Genomic DNA, 14,408 nt, shown 5'->3' with positions numbered 1-14,408 from the left:
TCTTTTTCATTTCTTTTTTTTTTTATTTTTAAAAAATTTTTAATTTTTTAAAAGATTTTATTTATTTTGAGAGAGAGAGAAAGAAAACACAAGTGCAGGAGGGGCAGAGCAAGAGAGACAAGTGGACTCCCTACTGAGCGGGGAGCCTAACATGGGGCTCAATCCCAGGACCCCGACCGAGAACATGACTTGAGCCAAAGTCAGACACTCAACCAACTGAGCCACCCAGGCATCCCTGCTTTCTTCTCTTTATCTTGTATTGTTATATTGGATACTATAAAATGTGCCCAGTCTGTACTCCTGATCTGTTTTGAGAAAAGAAAATGTGCCTTTATCATAAATGGGTCTTTTCTTAATTCTTTCTTCCTGCCTTTTTGTAATTTGTTTATTATCGGAGAGGGTTTCATTAAACACGTAAAGTCTCCATGAACTCTGCCTTTGTGTTATTTCTGGCCGCTCAGTTGCTGATAATTACAGACCTGTTACCTGAGAAACTGTTACCTGTTTTCCAGACAGGCCTTCTCTCACAGCTTCAGAGATGTTTATGTAGGAAAGTAGGCCTCAGGCATCAGAATCTCCAGATGAGTGGGGCATCTGGGTGGCTCAGTCGGTTGAGCATCTGACTTCTCGTTTTGGCTTGGGTCACGATCTTGGGGTGATGGGATCCAGCCCCGCGTTGGGCTCTGCGCTCAGCACCAAGTCTGCTCATCGTGAATCCTAGCTCAGGGCAGTTACAGAAGTAGTTTGGTCTTGGTGATAGAGGGCAGATTGGTGGTTGCAAAAGGTCAGGGGGTCGAAGAATGGGGAGTCACTTGAATGAAGGGCACAGTGTTTCCTTTTGGGGTGCTGAGGATGTTTTGGAACTAGGTGCTGGTGTTGGTTGTACAGTGTCGTGAATGCCAACTAGATGTCACTGAGTTGTACAACGTAAAATGGTTATAAAAGGTAAATTTTGTGACTGTTCTACCATAATAGAAAGAAAAGTACAATTTACTATGAGCAGGTGGCCTGGGTGCCAGGCTAGACTAGTTACAGCTTCTCCGCAGGAGCTGGGACTTGATACGGGTGACTGGGCCGGTCAGCATAGCCTTGCCTGCAGCCGGTAGGCAAGCTTTGAAGACTCCGTTCCTGTTAGTTCTGCTGAGTCTCAGTGGAACGGAGTTAAATATTTCAAAAGACACAGATGCCAGACTATCTTACGTTAAAATATTAATGGGTAGGTAATCTTATGAAATGGGAGAAAGTAATTGGATATCGTAAATCTGATTTGGGGCTAAATCCAGAATATATCAAGAACTGCAACTCAACAACAACGAACTAGAACAACCTGACTAAAAAACAAGCAAGGGACTGAAACCTTTCTCCAAAGAAGATGTGCAGACGGCCAGCAAGCAGAGAAGATCTCGTCTCTAATCATTAGGGGAATGCAAATCAAAGCCGCAATCAGAGAACACCTCATACCCATCAAAAAAACAAAATAACATGTTGGCGAGGATGTGGAGAAATTGGAGCCCTTGTATACTGTGGGTGAGAATGTAAAACTTCACAGCCACTATGGAAAACATAATGATGTTTCCTCAAAAAAATTTAAAAATAGAATAATTATATGATCCAGCAATTCCACTTCGGGATATGTGCCCAAAAGAATGGAAAGCCAGCCTCGAAGAACCGATGTTCATAGCAGCATTATTCACAAAAGCTTTAATGGGGAAGCAGCCTGTCGTGTCCATTGATGGATGAGTAGATAAACAGAATGTGATGTATCCATAAAATGGAATATTATTCAGCCTAAAAAGGAAGGAAATCCTGACACATTCTACAACATGATGACCCTCAAGGGCATTCTGCTAAGTGAATTAATAAGCCAGTCACAAAAAGATGAAAAATGTATGAGTCCACTTTTTTTTAAAGATTTATTTATTTATTTTGGGGGTGGGCAGAGGAAGACGGAGAAGAGAGTCTTAAGCAGACTCTGTGCTGAGTATGGAGCCCAATGCAGGGCTTGATCTCACGACCCTGAGATCCTGACCTGAGCCAGAACCAAGAGTCGGTCTCTTAACTGACAGCACCACCCAGGCGTCCCTATGATTCCACTTCTTTGAGTTACTTAGAGCAGGCAATATCCTTATGTTTCATAAACCAAGAGAATTTGTTGGTCTCAGTCTTAATTTTTGAAGTTCTGGATTAATTTAAAGATTGCACTAGCTCCTTTGTATTTAGCCATAGAAGACCACATTTGGAGAAGAGGGATTGTTATGCTGGATCATTTGGGCAAAAGGTAGTTTACAGTACTTGCTTAGTTTGTCTTTGTTGGGACTGCTGGTTTCTGCCCTTTTCTCCTGTACTAGAAAGAATTTGGCTAACAAATATAGCTCTCTTTCACTTCTTGGAATGAATTTCAACAGGTATCAATAAGAAGGTATAAGCTGCCTTTTGGGAAAGGAGACCATTATTAGTGGCGAGGGGAGAGATTACCAGAGTTTAACTAGACAGTCTGTAGATAGAGATCTGGCATGGAACATAACAGATTCTGGATTCTCCACCATTTATCTACCAGCAAGAGATAGTTTATTTTGTCTTGAGGTCTGTTACTTTGTTTGGTTTGTGGTATGTGTTTTAAAAGTACGAATTTCCAAGGGCAGAAGGAAAGTAAAATAAGGGGCTGCTTGTGGGTATTGCTTTCAGCATTTTCTCCCATCTCTATGCTCTTTTTTAAGTAACTGGTAAAATAATGTAAATTGTACTGTTAGTGACATTTTGTACCTTCACAACCATCACCACTATCAAGTTCTAGAATATTTTCATCACCCCAAAAGGAAACCCTGTACCCATTAAATAGTCAGTATTCTTTCCAGCTTAATTGTTCAAATATCTTTTGAGAAGCGCACTCTTCAGACATTTGGGTTGATAGGTAGTAGAAACTGTGTCTGTTAAGTCCTAGAATTTAATCATAATAATACAACAGTCACAAAATTAAAATCCAGATGTTAAATTTAATGTTTTAATTTTAAAAAGGTAAAAAAGGCAAATGCTTGTTTATACTGTGTTCAGGTTGGAAATTATTGGGATGTGATCATAAAAAGCTGATGAATTAATATTTTAATTGGCAGCTTATACTTCTAGGATATGATTTTCATTAAATTCATGTCATACAAATGTAATAAAGTTTTATATTCAGATAAGTGTTTGGCTAATACACAACCTCAGAAAAATGTGACTTTCAAGTCTATAAGTGAACGGCCAAGATCATTTTATGTACTGTTATGCAGTGAATGTGTCAGAAAACCCCCAGTCTTGGGTTTGATTGTTTGCTGCTTTTTTTTTTCTTTTTCTTAAGCACAATGTGGAAGTTCTTGGAATCCTTTCCGATGATGTAGAAACTGATTCTGTAGCCCCAGGTGAAAACCTCAAAATCAGACTGAAAGGAATTGAAGAAGAGGAGATTCTTCCAGGATTCATACTTTGTGACCCTAATAATCTTTGTCATTCTGGACGCACGTTTGATGCCCAGGTAAACTTGTTATTGTAATTGTCTTAGTGATCTTCACTGTCTAAATGAAATTAGGATTTAAATGGCTTTTGTCCTGATTATTGGTGACATGCCATTGTGTGTATTGAAATAGAATAAATCATACATATCACAACAACCATGATGTGTATCCCACACACATGAGGTCTTTTAGAGGTGGTATTCTTGGTAAGTTCATTTTTATTTATCTATTTACTTATTTTTGAAGTGGGCTCCACGCCCAACATAGGGCTTGAACTCATGACCCTGAAATTGAGTCCCATGCTCTACTGACTGAGCCAGCTAAGCACCCCAAGTTCCTTTTTATTTTTGATCTCCTATTAATAGTAGATATTATTACTTATATTTTGCTCAAAGTGTCTTTCCTCGTAAATAGAGCAGAGTTGCCTTGGAAATTAGGGTGTGTCTGCTCACTCAGAGTAAGTAACTTCACAGACAGGAAAACACAGTTTCTCTGTTATTAGCAACCTGACTTCCGCAGAAGAATGCCAGTGTAGCTCACAGAATTTTGAGTTCTGTTACAAGCTATGATGATAGATTAGATTTAGATGCTGGAGACAAGGTTGTTTACTTTTCCTGGACCTTCGATATTGAGAATTGGATAAAATTATGAGAAGTTCACATCTGGAACAAGACAAAACAAAAGTAGCTGTAGTGGCGGTGATTACTGAAAATCCTTGGGGAGGATGGAGGAAAGGCTTCTCAGAGAAGAATTAGTTGGCCTGCCATGTTTCTACTGTTTGGGTCTGGCCAAGATCAGTGGGTTGAGGATATCAGAGTTCATGCTTGGATACCAGGCGACCTGACCCAGCACTTCTAACCCAAACGAATCTTGAGACGGCGAGTTCCCTGTTGTGGTACTATATTGCGCTGGAGAACGTGCACTTCTTTTTGTACCCCAGGGATAAATATGTGAATTTTTTTCTTTGACAGATAGTGATTATAGAGCACAAATCCATCATCTGCCCAGGTTATAATGCGGTGCTGCATATTCATACCTGTATCGAGGAAGTCGAAATAACAGTGAGTCCTAATTAATTGATAATTAAGCTAATTGGGGTTTTTGTTTGTGTATGTGTTTGAAGACGGTCTTGATCATTTCTGATCGGCAGCAGTGGATGTACTCTTGTTTGCACCCTTGTCTTAAAGATTCTCTTATTCAGCGTTCTGATCTCATCCTTTTCTCTTGGATAGGCCTTAATCTGCTTGGTAGACAAAAAATCAGGAGAAAAGAGTAAGACTCGACCCCGTTTTGTGAAACAAGATCAAGTATGCATCGCTCGCTTAAGGACAGCGGGAACCATCTGCCTTGAGACCTTTAAAGACTTCCCTCAGATGGGGCGCTTTACCTTAAGAGATGAGGGTAAGCCTTTGCACTGATGCCTACTAGTGTCTCTGAGATGTGGACCTTGGTGCGTCCGCATACGGCGTGCCTCACAAGTTCATAGACAACTTGGGTGCGTGTTCTGTCATGTGTTCCTGTAATAAATGTTCATGAGTTGAGTGAATTGAACAGGCAGAGCCGACCATGCATTGTAGCAGTATGCTGTAGATTAAGAATCTTAATTTTGATATTTTGCAAGTAGTGGGCTTTGAGAGTTAATTTATTTACTAAATGAGGCATTGCTGCGATGAAATTCTTTGTAATATGTGTGATGAGAGCCCGTCTTGAAGGGCTTAACCCTATCAGGTAGGTTTTTGCCATACAAGCCTCTGAAGTAGAAACCTTGTAGTTTCTGTGGTTAGGAGACTTTATTTTTTAAGATTTTATTTATTCATTTGAGAGAGAGAGAGAGAGAGAGAGAGAGACAGAGAAAACACAAGCAAGGGGAGAGGCAGAGGGAGAGGGAGAAGCAGACTCCCTGCTGAGCCGGGAGCCCGATGTGGGGCTCGATCTCAAGACCTGGAGATCATGACCTGAGCCGAAGGCAGATGCTTAACCATCTGAGCCACCCAGGTGCCCCAGGAGACACTTCAAAATCAAATACGAAAAAACACTCACCACACAGATATTGGGGGGATGAAGGGGACACATACCTTGATGGTGTTTCAGCACCTGATTCTTACAGAGGTTTAATGTCATTTTGTGTGTGTGTGGATGTCCATTTCTGCCTAGTTCCGAGTGAATCTCATGGCCATGAAACTCTTTGGTAGCATCAAAACAAAGTGACTCTTATTAAATGTTTCTCCGTGGATCATTAGTATTTCTAACTCAGATGACTATTTTAAGAGTGTGGAAAACTTTACATAAAACATTGTGCTTCAGTTGAAATGTAGAGTCAGCAGCTCGCATGTTCGTTCCAGTTCTGTTGGACAGAAAACTCCCTGTGTGTCTTCTGCACGTCAGGAGCTGTGACAGGCACTGGGGGTGTGATGATGATTACAGCTCCGGAACCTTACTTCAGAGGAATCTGTATAGGGACAGTGGTCACTGTATTTTGAAGTCCTTATCTTCAATTCCTCTTGGTAATAGTGAACCTGGTTGCTTGGGTTTGTCCTATTAACATAACAAGATGAGAATCTTAGTTACCAGTTAGAAATGGACAAAATCGGGTGGACAGAAGAAATTAATGTAGCAAGAATGTTTAGCTGCAGAGTTGTTTTTTTCCTAAAGAGTAGCTTGGCTTTTAGGTTTTTTCACGTGACCTAGTGGGATTTGTACCCCTTATAAGAGGACTGAGAAACCCTCTTCACAGCTTCATTGAGTTCATTTATATATCTTGAAATTGACTTAAGTGTACAGTTTAATGAATTTTAGTCTGTTTACAGGGTTGTACAGCCATCACCACAGTCTAATTTTAGAACGTTTGGAACATCTAAAAAAACCCTTATACCTGTTTACAGTCACTTGGTGTTCCTCTCCCTAGCCAGCCACAGATCTTTCTCTGTTTGCCTTTTTGGGACATGCCATATAAATAGAATCATACGATTTGTGGTCTTTAGTGTCTAGTTTATTTCACTTGGCGTGTTTTTGAGGATCAACCATGTTGTGACATGTATTGCATGTTCCTCGTTCCTTTTTATTGCAAAATAGTATTCCGTGGTATGGGTATTCCACGTTGTACTTGTCCAGGCTTAGGTTTATGATACAGGAAATGGTAAGTTTCTTTTCAACTCCGCCCACCCTCTACAGACCCACTTACTAAGACTGCCTAATCAGAAATCACGCCTTTGGTGGTAAAGCCAGTTAATTAAAGTAATTTACATTGTGAAAAATAATTTTATGATTTAAAATAATACGCTTGAATACCTCACGTAGCTTTGCTGTTAACTACTGAAAAAGGGTTTTTGTTTCTGTTTTTTTGTTTTTTGTTTCTTTAATTTCATTTCTAGGTAAAACCATTGCAATTGGAAAAGTTCTGAAACTGGTTCCAGAGAAAGACTAAGCATTTTCTTGATGACCCTGCACAATACTGTGAGGAAAATTGACTGCAAAAGCCTACTTCACACCGCCTTCTCTTATTTTCTGCCCATTGACAAACTTCTCCCCATATTTTGCAGAGACAAAAATCCACAGCAAAAGTCCACATTATGTCAGCTTTCTCATATTGAGAGCTCTGCTATGCCACTGTTGAATTTTCCCCCAGATTTTTTTCCTTCCCCTCCCAAACTCTGCTTCCTTGGACAGATTTGGCAATAGCTTTGTAAGTGATGTGGACATAATTGCTTACAATAATGAAAACTTACAGGAATTTTTTATTTTTCATTTTCCCCTTAGGCATACTTAGTCTTTTTTTCCCCAGGCAGATGATTCTGAGTGTGCGAGTGTGTGCACATGTTACAGACAACTACCATGTTAATAAAATATTCGATTTGAAATCCTTTTCGGTATTTGAATTGCTTTTGAATAACGTTTTTTATCTGGATGTAACATTGTTGCATTAGCTTTTTAACTTACGAAGTAATTGAGTACATTTTATGACTTGGACTTTTCTATAAACTTTTTCCCTACCCACTACTTTAAATGAGGCATTTCCAAACGATGTGCAAGTTTGTATTGAAGGAAAGCATTAGTTTGACCCCTTCCTTTGATGGTTACTGCATTCGTCCAATTAAATACCTTTCTGGGGCTGGGACCTGCTCTACCTGTAGGTCTGCCGGCTGTTTTCTGCCAATTTATAGTCAACGTGATTTCTTAAACACAGTAAGTTGTTTTAAAGTAAAAGAGCAGCGTGCTGTAGTTTTTATAAGTAAAGCGTAATGAAATTGTACCCCTACAGAAAATTCCATTAACTTGTTAAATTAGTGGGATTTGCAATAAAGAAAGCATGTTGAGACCTGGCAAAAATGCCTCCTTTAGTGTTGATAAGAGCTGCATGCACCTAGTATGAAAACTGTACCCGTTGCCAGTGCCAGTTCTGCAAATTACTCCGTTTACTGTTTGTATCAGTAATTTTAAAGGTGGGATGATCCGTGCTGGTTTAAAGCTAAATCTCACCCAGCCACGAAAGGAACACGTATTTAGAACCATCCAAATGTGCACAGACTGAAGTGAAAAGTGATGAGTAGAATCAAGCACAGTATCGAAGTTTTTCTCGATTATTTGACATGGTTTTCTTAAATACAAAGCTGAAATTTGCTAAGCTGTTATCTGGATGATCCACAGTGGAGCATTGTGGTGGTTTTTAGATTGAGGGCCAGCAACTTTCTACTGTAACTGTCATGAATTTAAAAATTTTTAATGAGAATAAATGGGAAATGGAAGAGCCACTTTCTGGGTTGATTGGAAGCCACCCTTGATTTTGAGGGTTGTTGCCATGGATCAAAGACTCGGCCTCTTTTAGATTGTGGTTATCTCTAAATAAGATAGTTTGTAATTGTATATTTAATGACACGTCCCTTCCCTCAGAAAAGAAAAGCCTAGTCAGACTGTATTTCCAGTCATAAAACTTAATCTAATCCTGTTCTCTTAACTGGGTTATCATTCATTTCATGAATGAGGCTATATCTTATGGACAGAGCAAAGTGGTTGTCCTACAGCTTCCTATAACTATACTCATGGCTATTAAATTGCATGAAATTTAGCTAAATTTTATTATGTCAGCAAATCTCTGGGCTTTTATTTTTCTGGGAAATACGGGAGCTTTAATCAGTACATAGGACTCTTTGTACTTCCAACTTAATAGGAACAAAATAGCAATTGCTTGGATTTTAATGAATCTTTAAAAGCTCAAGAGTTGTTGAAATTATTTCCAGAAATAGATTTCCATTTTTCAATCGAGCATATTTTTAAAAACCAGTTCTGTTTGCTATTAAAACATTTAGATTTTTAAAATACTATGTGCATGTTGCCAAGACTCTTCAGCAAAACGACATGGATACCAACTGTGAAGGGCCCACCTCCAACATAGAAGAGCTAATGAATAGAGATGTCATTGTGAAATAGAGATTTCAGTGGATTCTTTTACAATCTGTGCAAATGATGATCTAATCATTTAAAAGAAACCGCACTGTTAAATATGGACTTGGAAGTTCTTTGAGAAGTATTCAGAGTCGATGCATTTTAAACTCCTAGTCACGCTGGCTAGTGATTCGGCTGAGGAAACAACGTCTGGCGTGAACTGGCAGCGTGTGATGCTGGGCTCCACAGGGCCCTACGGGGTCCTGAGCTGTCGTTCTGTGTCCCGTGAGCGTGTGGGTGTGGCTGACGATGCGAACGTAGTGGGGTAGTTGGCTGCAGATGAGGATAATATGGACCCAAGCATTTTTTCTTCCAGCTTTAGCATAGAGATATTAGAATCACAACTTTCTTTGCATCTTTTTACATTAATGTTCTGTATACAACTTTCATGCTAGATTATTTATGGTATTTTAAATTAATGAATTGAATTGAAGAGAAGAAGGTGTTGTTGAAATGAACATCCGAAGTAATTGCCACTTTAAACCTTACTGTTGGGGAGGGGAAATATAGCTTCTATTTCTTGTTTTTAATTTGCAAAAAGGACTTATCCAGTGAAAATCAATGTAAAATCAAACCAGAAGAGTCAGACTGAGTATGTATTGCCATGAAATTAAGTGACAAATAGTAGTGTTCTTGAATACTTAAGCCCATGTATGTTTGTTTGTTTTGAACTGAAAGTCTTGAAATACGTGATAATTGAATGTAAAAACTTTGTAAATTGTCAAAGTACAGGTGGTTCACTGTAACAAGAGGTAACTCGCACTTGTCTGCCAGTTCCCTAAGCGACGAGAACTGCATTTTCGGTGTGGGATGGACTTGGAAGGTGCCCTTGGATGGGCCCCGGCACCCTCTCAGCTCAAGTGCTGCAGATATTTTGGGTCATGCTTTCAATCAGATGCAGTTTTGCAGCCCAAGAAAAAGGCGAACCTATGTTCAAAAACTGCTTCCATGATGAACTCTTGAGAAAAATCAGCTAAACTCCCTGGCATCTTCAGGAAGACTAGTCACAAGTGTCACTACCCCGCGGTCTGTGACGACTGTCCCACGGGGCGACACTTGAGCTCCTCTCCTCGATGGCACGGACTTCCTCACAGACCGCCACCACATGAATGGGAGCTTCATAGCTCTGGGGACGAATTTCAGGTAGTCGAGGGGCAAATCTCCACATCAGGCAACTCTGAACCTTTAAAACTCGTTGTCACAGTTCCGGTTCCGGCACTCCAGCGACCTGTAGAATGATTCAGTGTTCTGGACAGTGTTGGCCTAACTCATCAGAGTAAACTGTGCCATGAGTCCTCCCACAGACACGTGAGAGGTAGACCACCGTCAGCAGGATTTAGGGGACGATTTTCTGTCTCCAGATAACGTGGCTTCTATTTCCTCCCGCTCATTTTTCAGTGATTCTAGCAAGATGCCATCTGATATATTCAGTGCTTTGTTTCTTTAGAGATCTTGCCATGGCAGCAGCTTGTTAAATAAATAAATATAATTACACGTGCACAACTCAAAAAACTTATTGCTAGGTTTAAATTTAGCAGTCACTTCGTTATATTAGATTTCCTAGTAAGTGGAATAGGGACTGTTTTTATTTTCCTGTGATAGTTCAGTGGATCCCATTTGAACCAATTTGCTGCTAGATTGGTTCAACTTGTGATGGTTTTGGTTCTAGGATGTTCTTGATTTTCAGTATCTTGGAACATACTGAGTCTTCCCTTCAATAAAGACACTTTTCACATACCTCTAATCCTATGCTTCCTTGAAACAGTCCTATGCTAGCCGAGTTGTTTCCTAGGGAATGTTGTAAGGGCCCTGAGGTGTGAGTGGAGATCAGGACCTTGACGTTCTCTAACATAATAAGGGAAGAGCAGATTGGCACCATGTCTGATTAGGCAGAAAATTAGGATTTCTCAAGCAAGCCCCGGCATGGGAACTGTCCTTTCTGCCTCGCCACACATGCCACTGTGCCCTTTCAAACGTAACACAGAAACCTCAGGTTTGTGGACAGCAAGGGCAGAATGACTTTGTGCTTCCTGAGGCTCCCCTCTGCCAGGCACATTAGCTTAGCGCTCCAGATGTCAGCCCAAGTCCCCGCTACCTCCTCTCCTGCTGCCAGGAAGAGCACGCTGGAGCAGAGCTCCTCGCCCCCCAGGTCATCAGCCATGGGCTTTCCGTGACTGAGGGCTGAGCCCGGAAGGTCTGCGTATTTTAAGGACTCCCACTGGGCTCTCGTGAATTGACTCACCTCATCATTTAACTAGTTTGTTCTGTTCTAAAGGAAATGTGGATCTCTCTCAGGCCAGGACTTAGTGACTAGTTTTTACTAGAACAGCGTAGGTCAATACCTAGCTCTTTAAAAAAAAAAAAAAAAGAAAGAATTCAAGGGAACTGAGTAGCTCTGCTGGGGTTTTTTAACCTAATTCCAAAGCATGGCAGAATGCTCTAGGTAGGAACTGTGGGAATCCAAGGTAAAGACACCTTTTTCTTACGATTTGTAGCTACCTACTGTGCCTGACTTGGTGCCTGTGTGAGGATGAAGCCCTTAGCCGCTCTTGCAATTACTCAAATGACTGAAGTAAAAAGAATTTGCTTTTGTAATAACAATAAAAATTGTCATCTTCCCTTTTGAAGGATTTGTCTGTTTGTTTGCAGTCGCCTGTATTCTTGTCTCCTGGCCCAGGTGCATCGGTCCATCCTCTGTACGGCCCTCGATTTCTGGGTCACGTACTGGCACCATGTCCCAGCAGATGGGGAGCGATGTGATGAGCCCGATCACATGAGGACTTGATGAATGTGTGGTCTGCCTGCATGTGGGATGCAAAGCTCTGTACAGTCTGTGTGACTGAGTCTGGTTTTTTTTTTTTTTTTTTTTTTTAATAAGATTTATTTTAGAGCTCATGCAAGCAGGGGGAGGGAGAGGCAAAGCATCAGCAGATCCCCAGTGAACGTGGAGCCCGACACAGGGCTCAGTCCCAGGACCCAGATCACAGCCTGAGCTGAAACCACGAGTCAGAGGCTTGACTGGCTGAGCCCCCCAGGCGCCCCACAGGCGACCGAGTCTTAACAGCCACCATGCAGGAAGTTAGAGGTGCTTAACAGCTGTTACCGCAGCGTGTGGCTCTATGTGCTGGAGCTGGGGAGACATCAGGGATTCTGTCACAGGTGCTACCCTCTCTCTTCAGGATTTCTAATAATGAGCAAGCAACCAGGTACTTTGCGGGGACAAGAAACGAACGGTAAACAGAGGCAGTGTCACGTAGTGGTTAGTGAGCTGCCAGCGGTGTATTCCTGGGTCCTCCTTTTACTCCATGAGTTTGAGTTCTTGCTTAAACCATCTTGGGCGAAAGGAATCACTTCAAGGTTTTGGTGATCCGTCTGTAGTAGAGGTGTTTGGCATTCAGTGGAGTCTTTGATTACAACTTGTCAGCAAGCTTGCTGTTGAAGCAGGGGTTCCTATTATGAAAGTTCTAAGTTTGTGATTAACCACAGTAGTTAACACTGTTGTGCTCTTAAGTGACTAGGTCTCCAGCCCTGCCCATCCAGCCCTGTGCTCTAAATGTGTCTGGGCATCAGCCACACATGGGCACTGCACTGTGGTGGGGAAAAGACGGAGGGAATCTTACACATCAGGCCCGCCCGTGGATGCAGTTTCAGAGACACGCTTCTTTCTATCGATGCATCTTAAAGCAGAAAAGTAGCATCAATACCTCGGACACTGTAGCTTTGTAGTGAAGAACTACAGATCTAATCTAGAAGAATAAATGATGGCTAAGTTACAATATTTTCTGAATTTAAAAAGACCTTAAAAAAACAGCCGTCTCTTTGGCCATGGGAAAAGACAGGTTCTGGAAAATACGTTTTAACCTTTTTAGTAACAAGGTTATCTATTTTAAGTCTCTGGCCATTTATGGCCATTTAGATGCTACGTGAAGAATTTTAAGTCGTGTATTGCAGTGGCAAATCTTTTTGTTTCCTTATATTCATCCTCTAAATTCAGTCTTAAAAGTGAAATTTTTGTTACTGTGATAATGTATTTCCTTTGAATTTTTTCTTAAGGTTCTGTGTGCCCAAATTCCTTGCATGAAATATTTTCCTATGTTTTCTGCTAGAAATAGCTTGGCTCAAACAAGGAAACAAAAAATCTTGTAGCTGACAAGTGTGCTTTTTGCTATTCAATTACTGTGGTGCTTTTTTTAACGACTTTTTTTTCCTTTAATAAGTGGGCTCCAACGTGGGATTGCACTCATGATCCTGAGATCCAGTCGCATGCTCTGCCTACTGAGCCAGCCAGGTGCCCCATCAATCACTATTTTTATGATATGATCCTTCTGTTAAAAATTAGGCAAAAACTTTTCCCTCTCTGTGTGCACTGGGTCACACTTAATGTTACTTGCACGTTTTCTTAAACCATCCCACTTTTGAGCTCTTAAACATTTCATTTCAGCAGAAATGATCGTGCCCAAATATATAAAGATTTATATGATTTTAATGATTTATATGAATTTTTAATGATTTATATGAATTTTAATTTTAAGGCATTTTCACCAAAAGAGTTCTATTCTCTGGGTTGGGTTAAGAGGCTACTGGTTATCGAAGTCTACTGGTTAAACTGTTGGAGAGGAAATCATGGGGAAAATGACATATTTAACTTGTTTTGAATTCTTTATTGTGTGATATTTAGATTGAGACTGACTACAGTGACCTCGCCCTTTTAGTGGACTAGGAGTACAGTACTCAAACGCTTTGTGTTTGCTCACAGACTTCACAAGTTACTGGGAACAAAAGCAATCTCCATTACCAGCTTTGTTATTTCCCTGGCAAAGACACAATTTTAGGATCAAGAAATTTTGAAAGAATTGGAGTCTTAGGAGTAATTACTATTTGTAAAGAAGTTCCAGCAGACAGAACTTGTGTACAAAAGGAAAGTTTTTTATTAAGGCAAAATTGGCATAAAGTTCACATACCTTAAACTTACAATGAGTTTGCTGAGTGGATACAATTATATAGACACCACGTCAACATAGAGAACATTTCCATCACTCCAAAAAGTTCTGTTCTGTCCCCTTCCAAGCCCTTCCTTCCTCCTGTTAAGGTGACCAGTGTTCTGTCGTATGTTCGTTTTGCCTGGGTTCGAACTCCCCATAAATGGAATCACTATGCACCCAATTGTCTTCTTTCAAGCAGCATGTTTTTGAGATTAATCATGTCGTGTTTATCAGTAGTTTACTCTCTATCGCCAAGTAACATTGTATTTTATGAGTATCTCAGATTTTTTTTTTTTATCCCTCCTTGAAAGAAGATTTAGTTTTGTTTCCCAATTAGGATTCTGTCATCTTGGTTGCAAATACAGCCTTCTTTGAATCATCATTAGAAATGCAAATAAATAAATAAACCAGACAGAAAAGTTTCATCTTTTCTGTTTATCTGCTTTTATTACCAGACAGATCATTTAGCCCTCCTAAAAGGTGATAAAATGACACA

General features: G+C 40.4%; 1 protein-coding gene across 1 annotated transcript in view; it reads left to right on the top strand.

Moving 5' to 3' along the window:
* The window catches only part of GSPT1 (G1 to S phase transition 1), a 34,818-nt gene extending 23,513 nt beyond the window's left edge, over window positions 1-11,305 (top strand). Inside the window, exons 12-15 of the mRNA XM_026520307.4 lie at window positions 3,338-3,511; window positions 4,463-4,552; window positions 4,724-4,892; window positions 6,863-11,305. Coding sequence (XP_026376092.1) covers window positions 3,338-3,511; window positions 4,463-4,552; window positions 4,724-4,892; window positions 6,863-6,915 — 486 coding nt within the window. The 3' untranslated portion in view covers window positions 6,916-11,305. The remainder of the gene's footprint in view (window positions 1-3,337; window positions 3,512-4,462; window positions 4,553-4,723; window positions 4,893-6,862) is intronic.
* Window positions 11,306-14,408: the final 3,103 nt, after the last annotated feature.

The sequence above is a fragment of the Ursus arctos genome, unplaced genomic scaffold (genome assembly GCF_023065955.2).
Source record: "Ursus arctos isolate Adak ecotype North America unplaced genomic scaffold, UrsArc2.0 scaffold_2, whole genome shotgun sequence".
In the NCBI taxonomy this organism is placed as follows: Eukaryota; Metazoa; Chordata; class Mammalia; order Carnivora; family Ursidae; genus Ursus; species Ursus arctos.
Note: the sequence above shows the minus strand (reverse complement) of the source record. Positions and strands in the feature narration are given on the sequence as shown.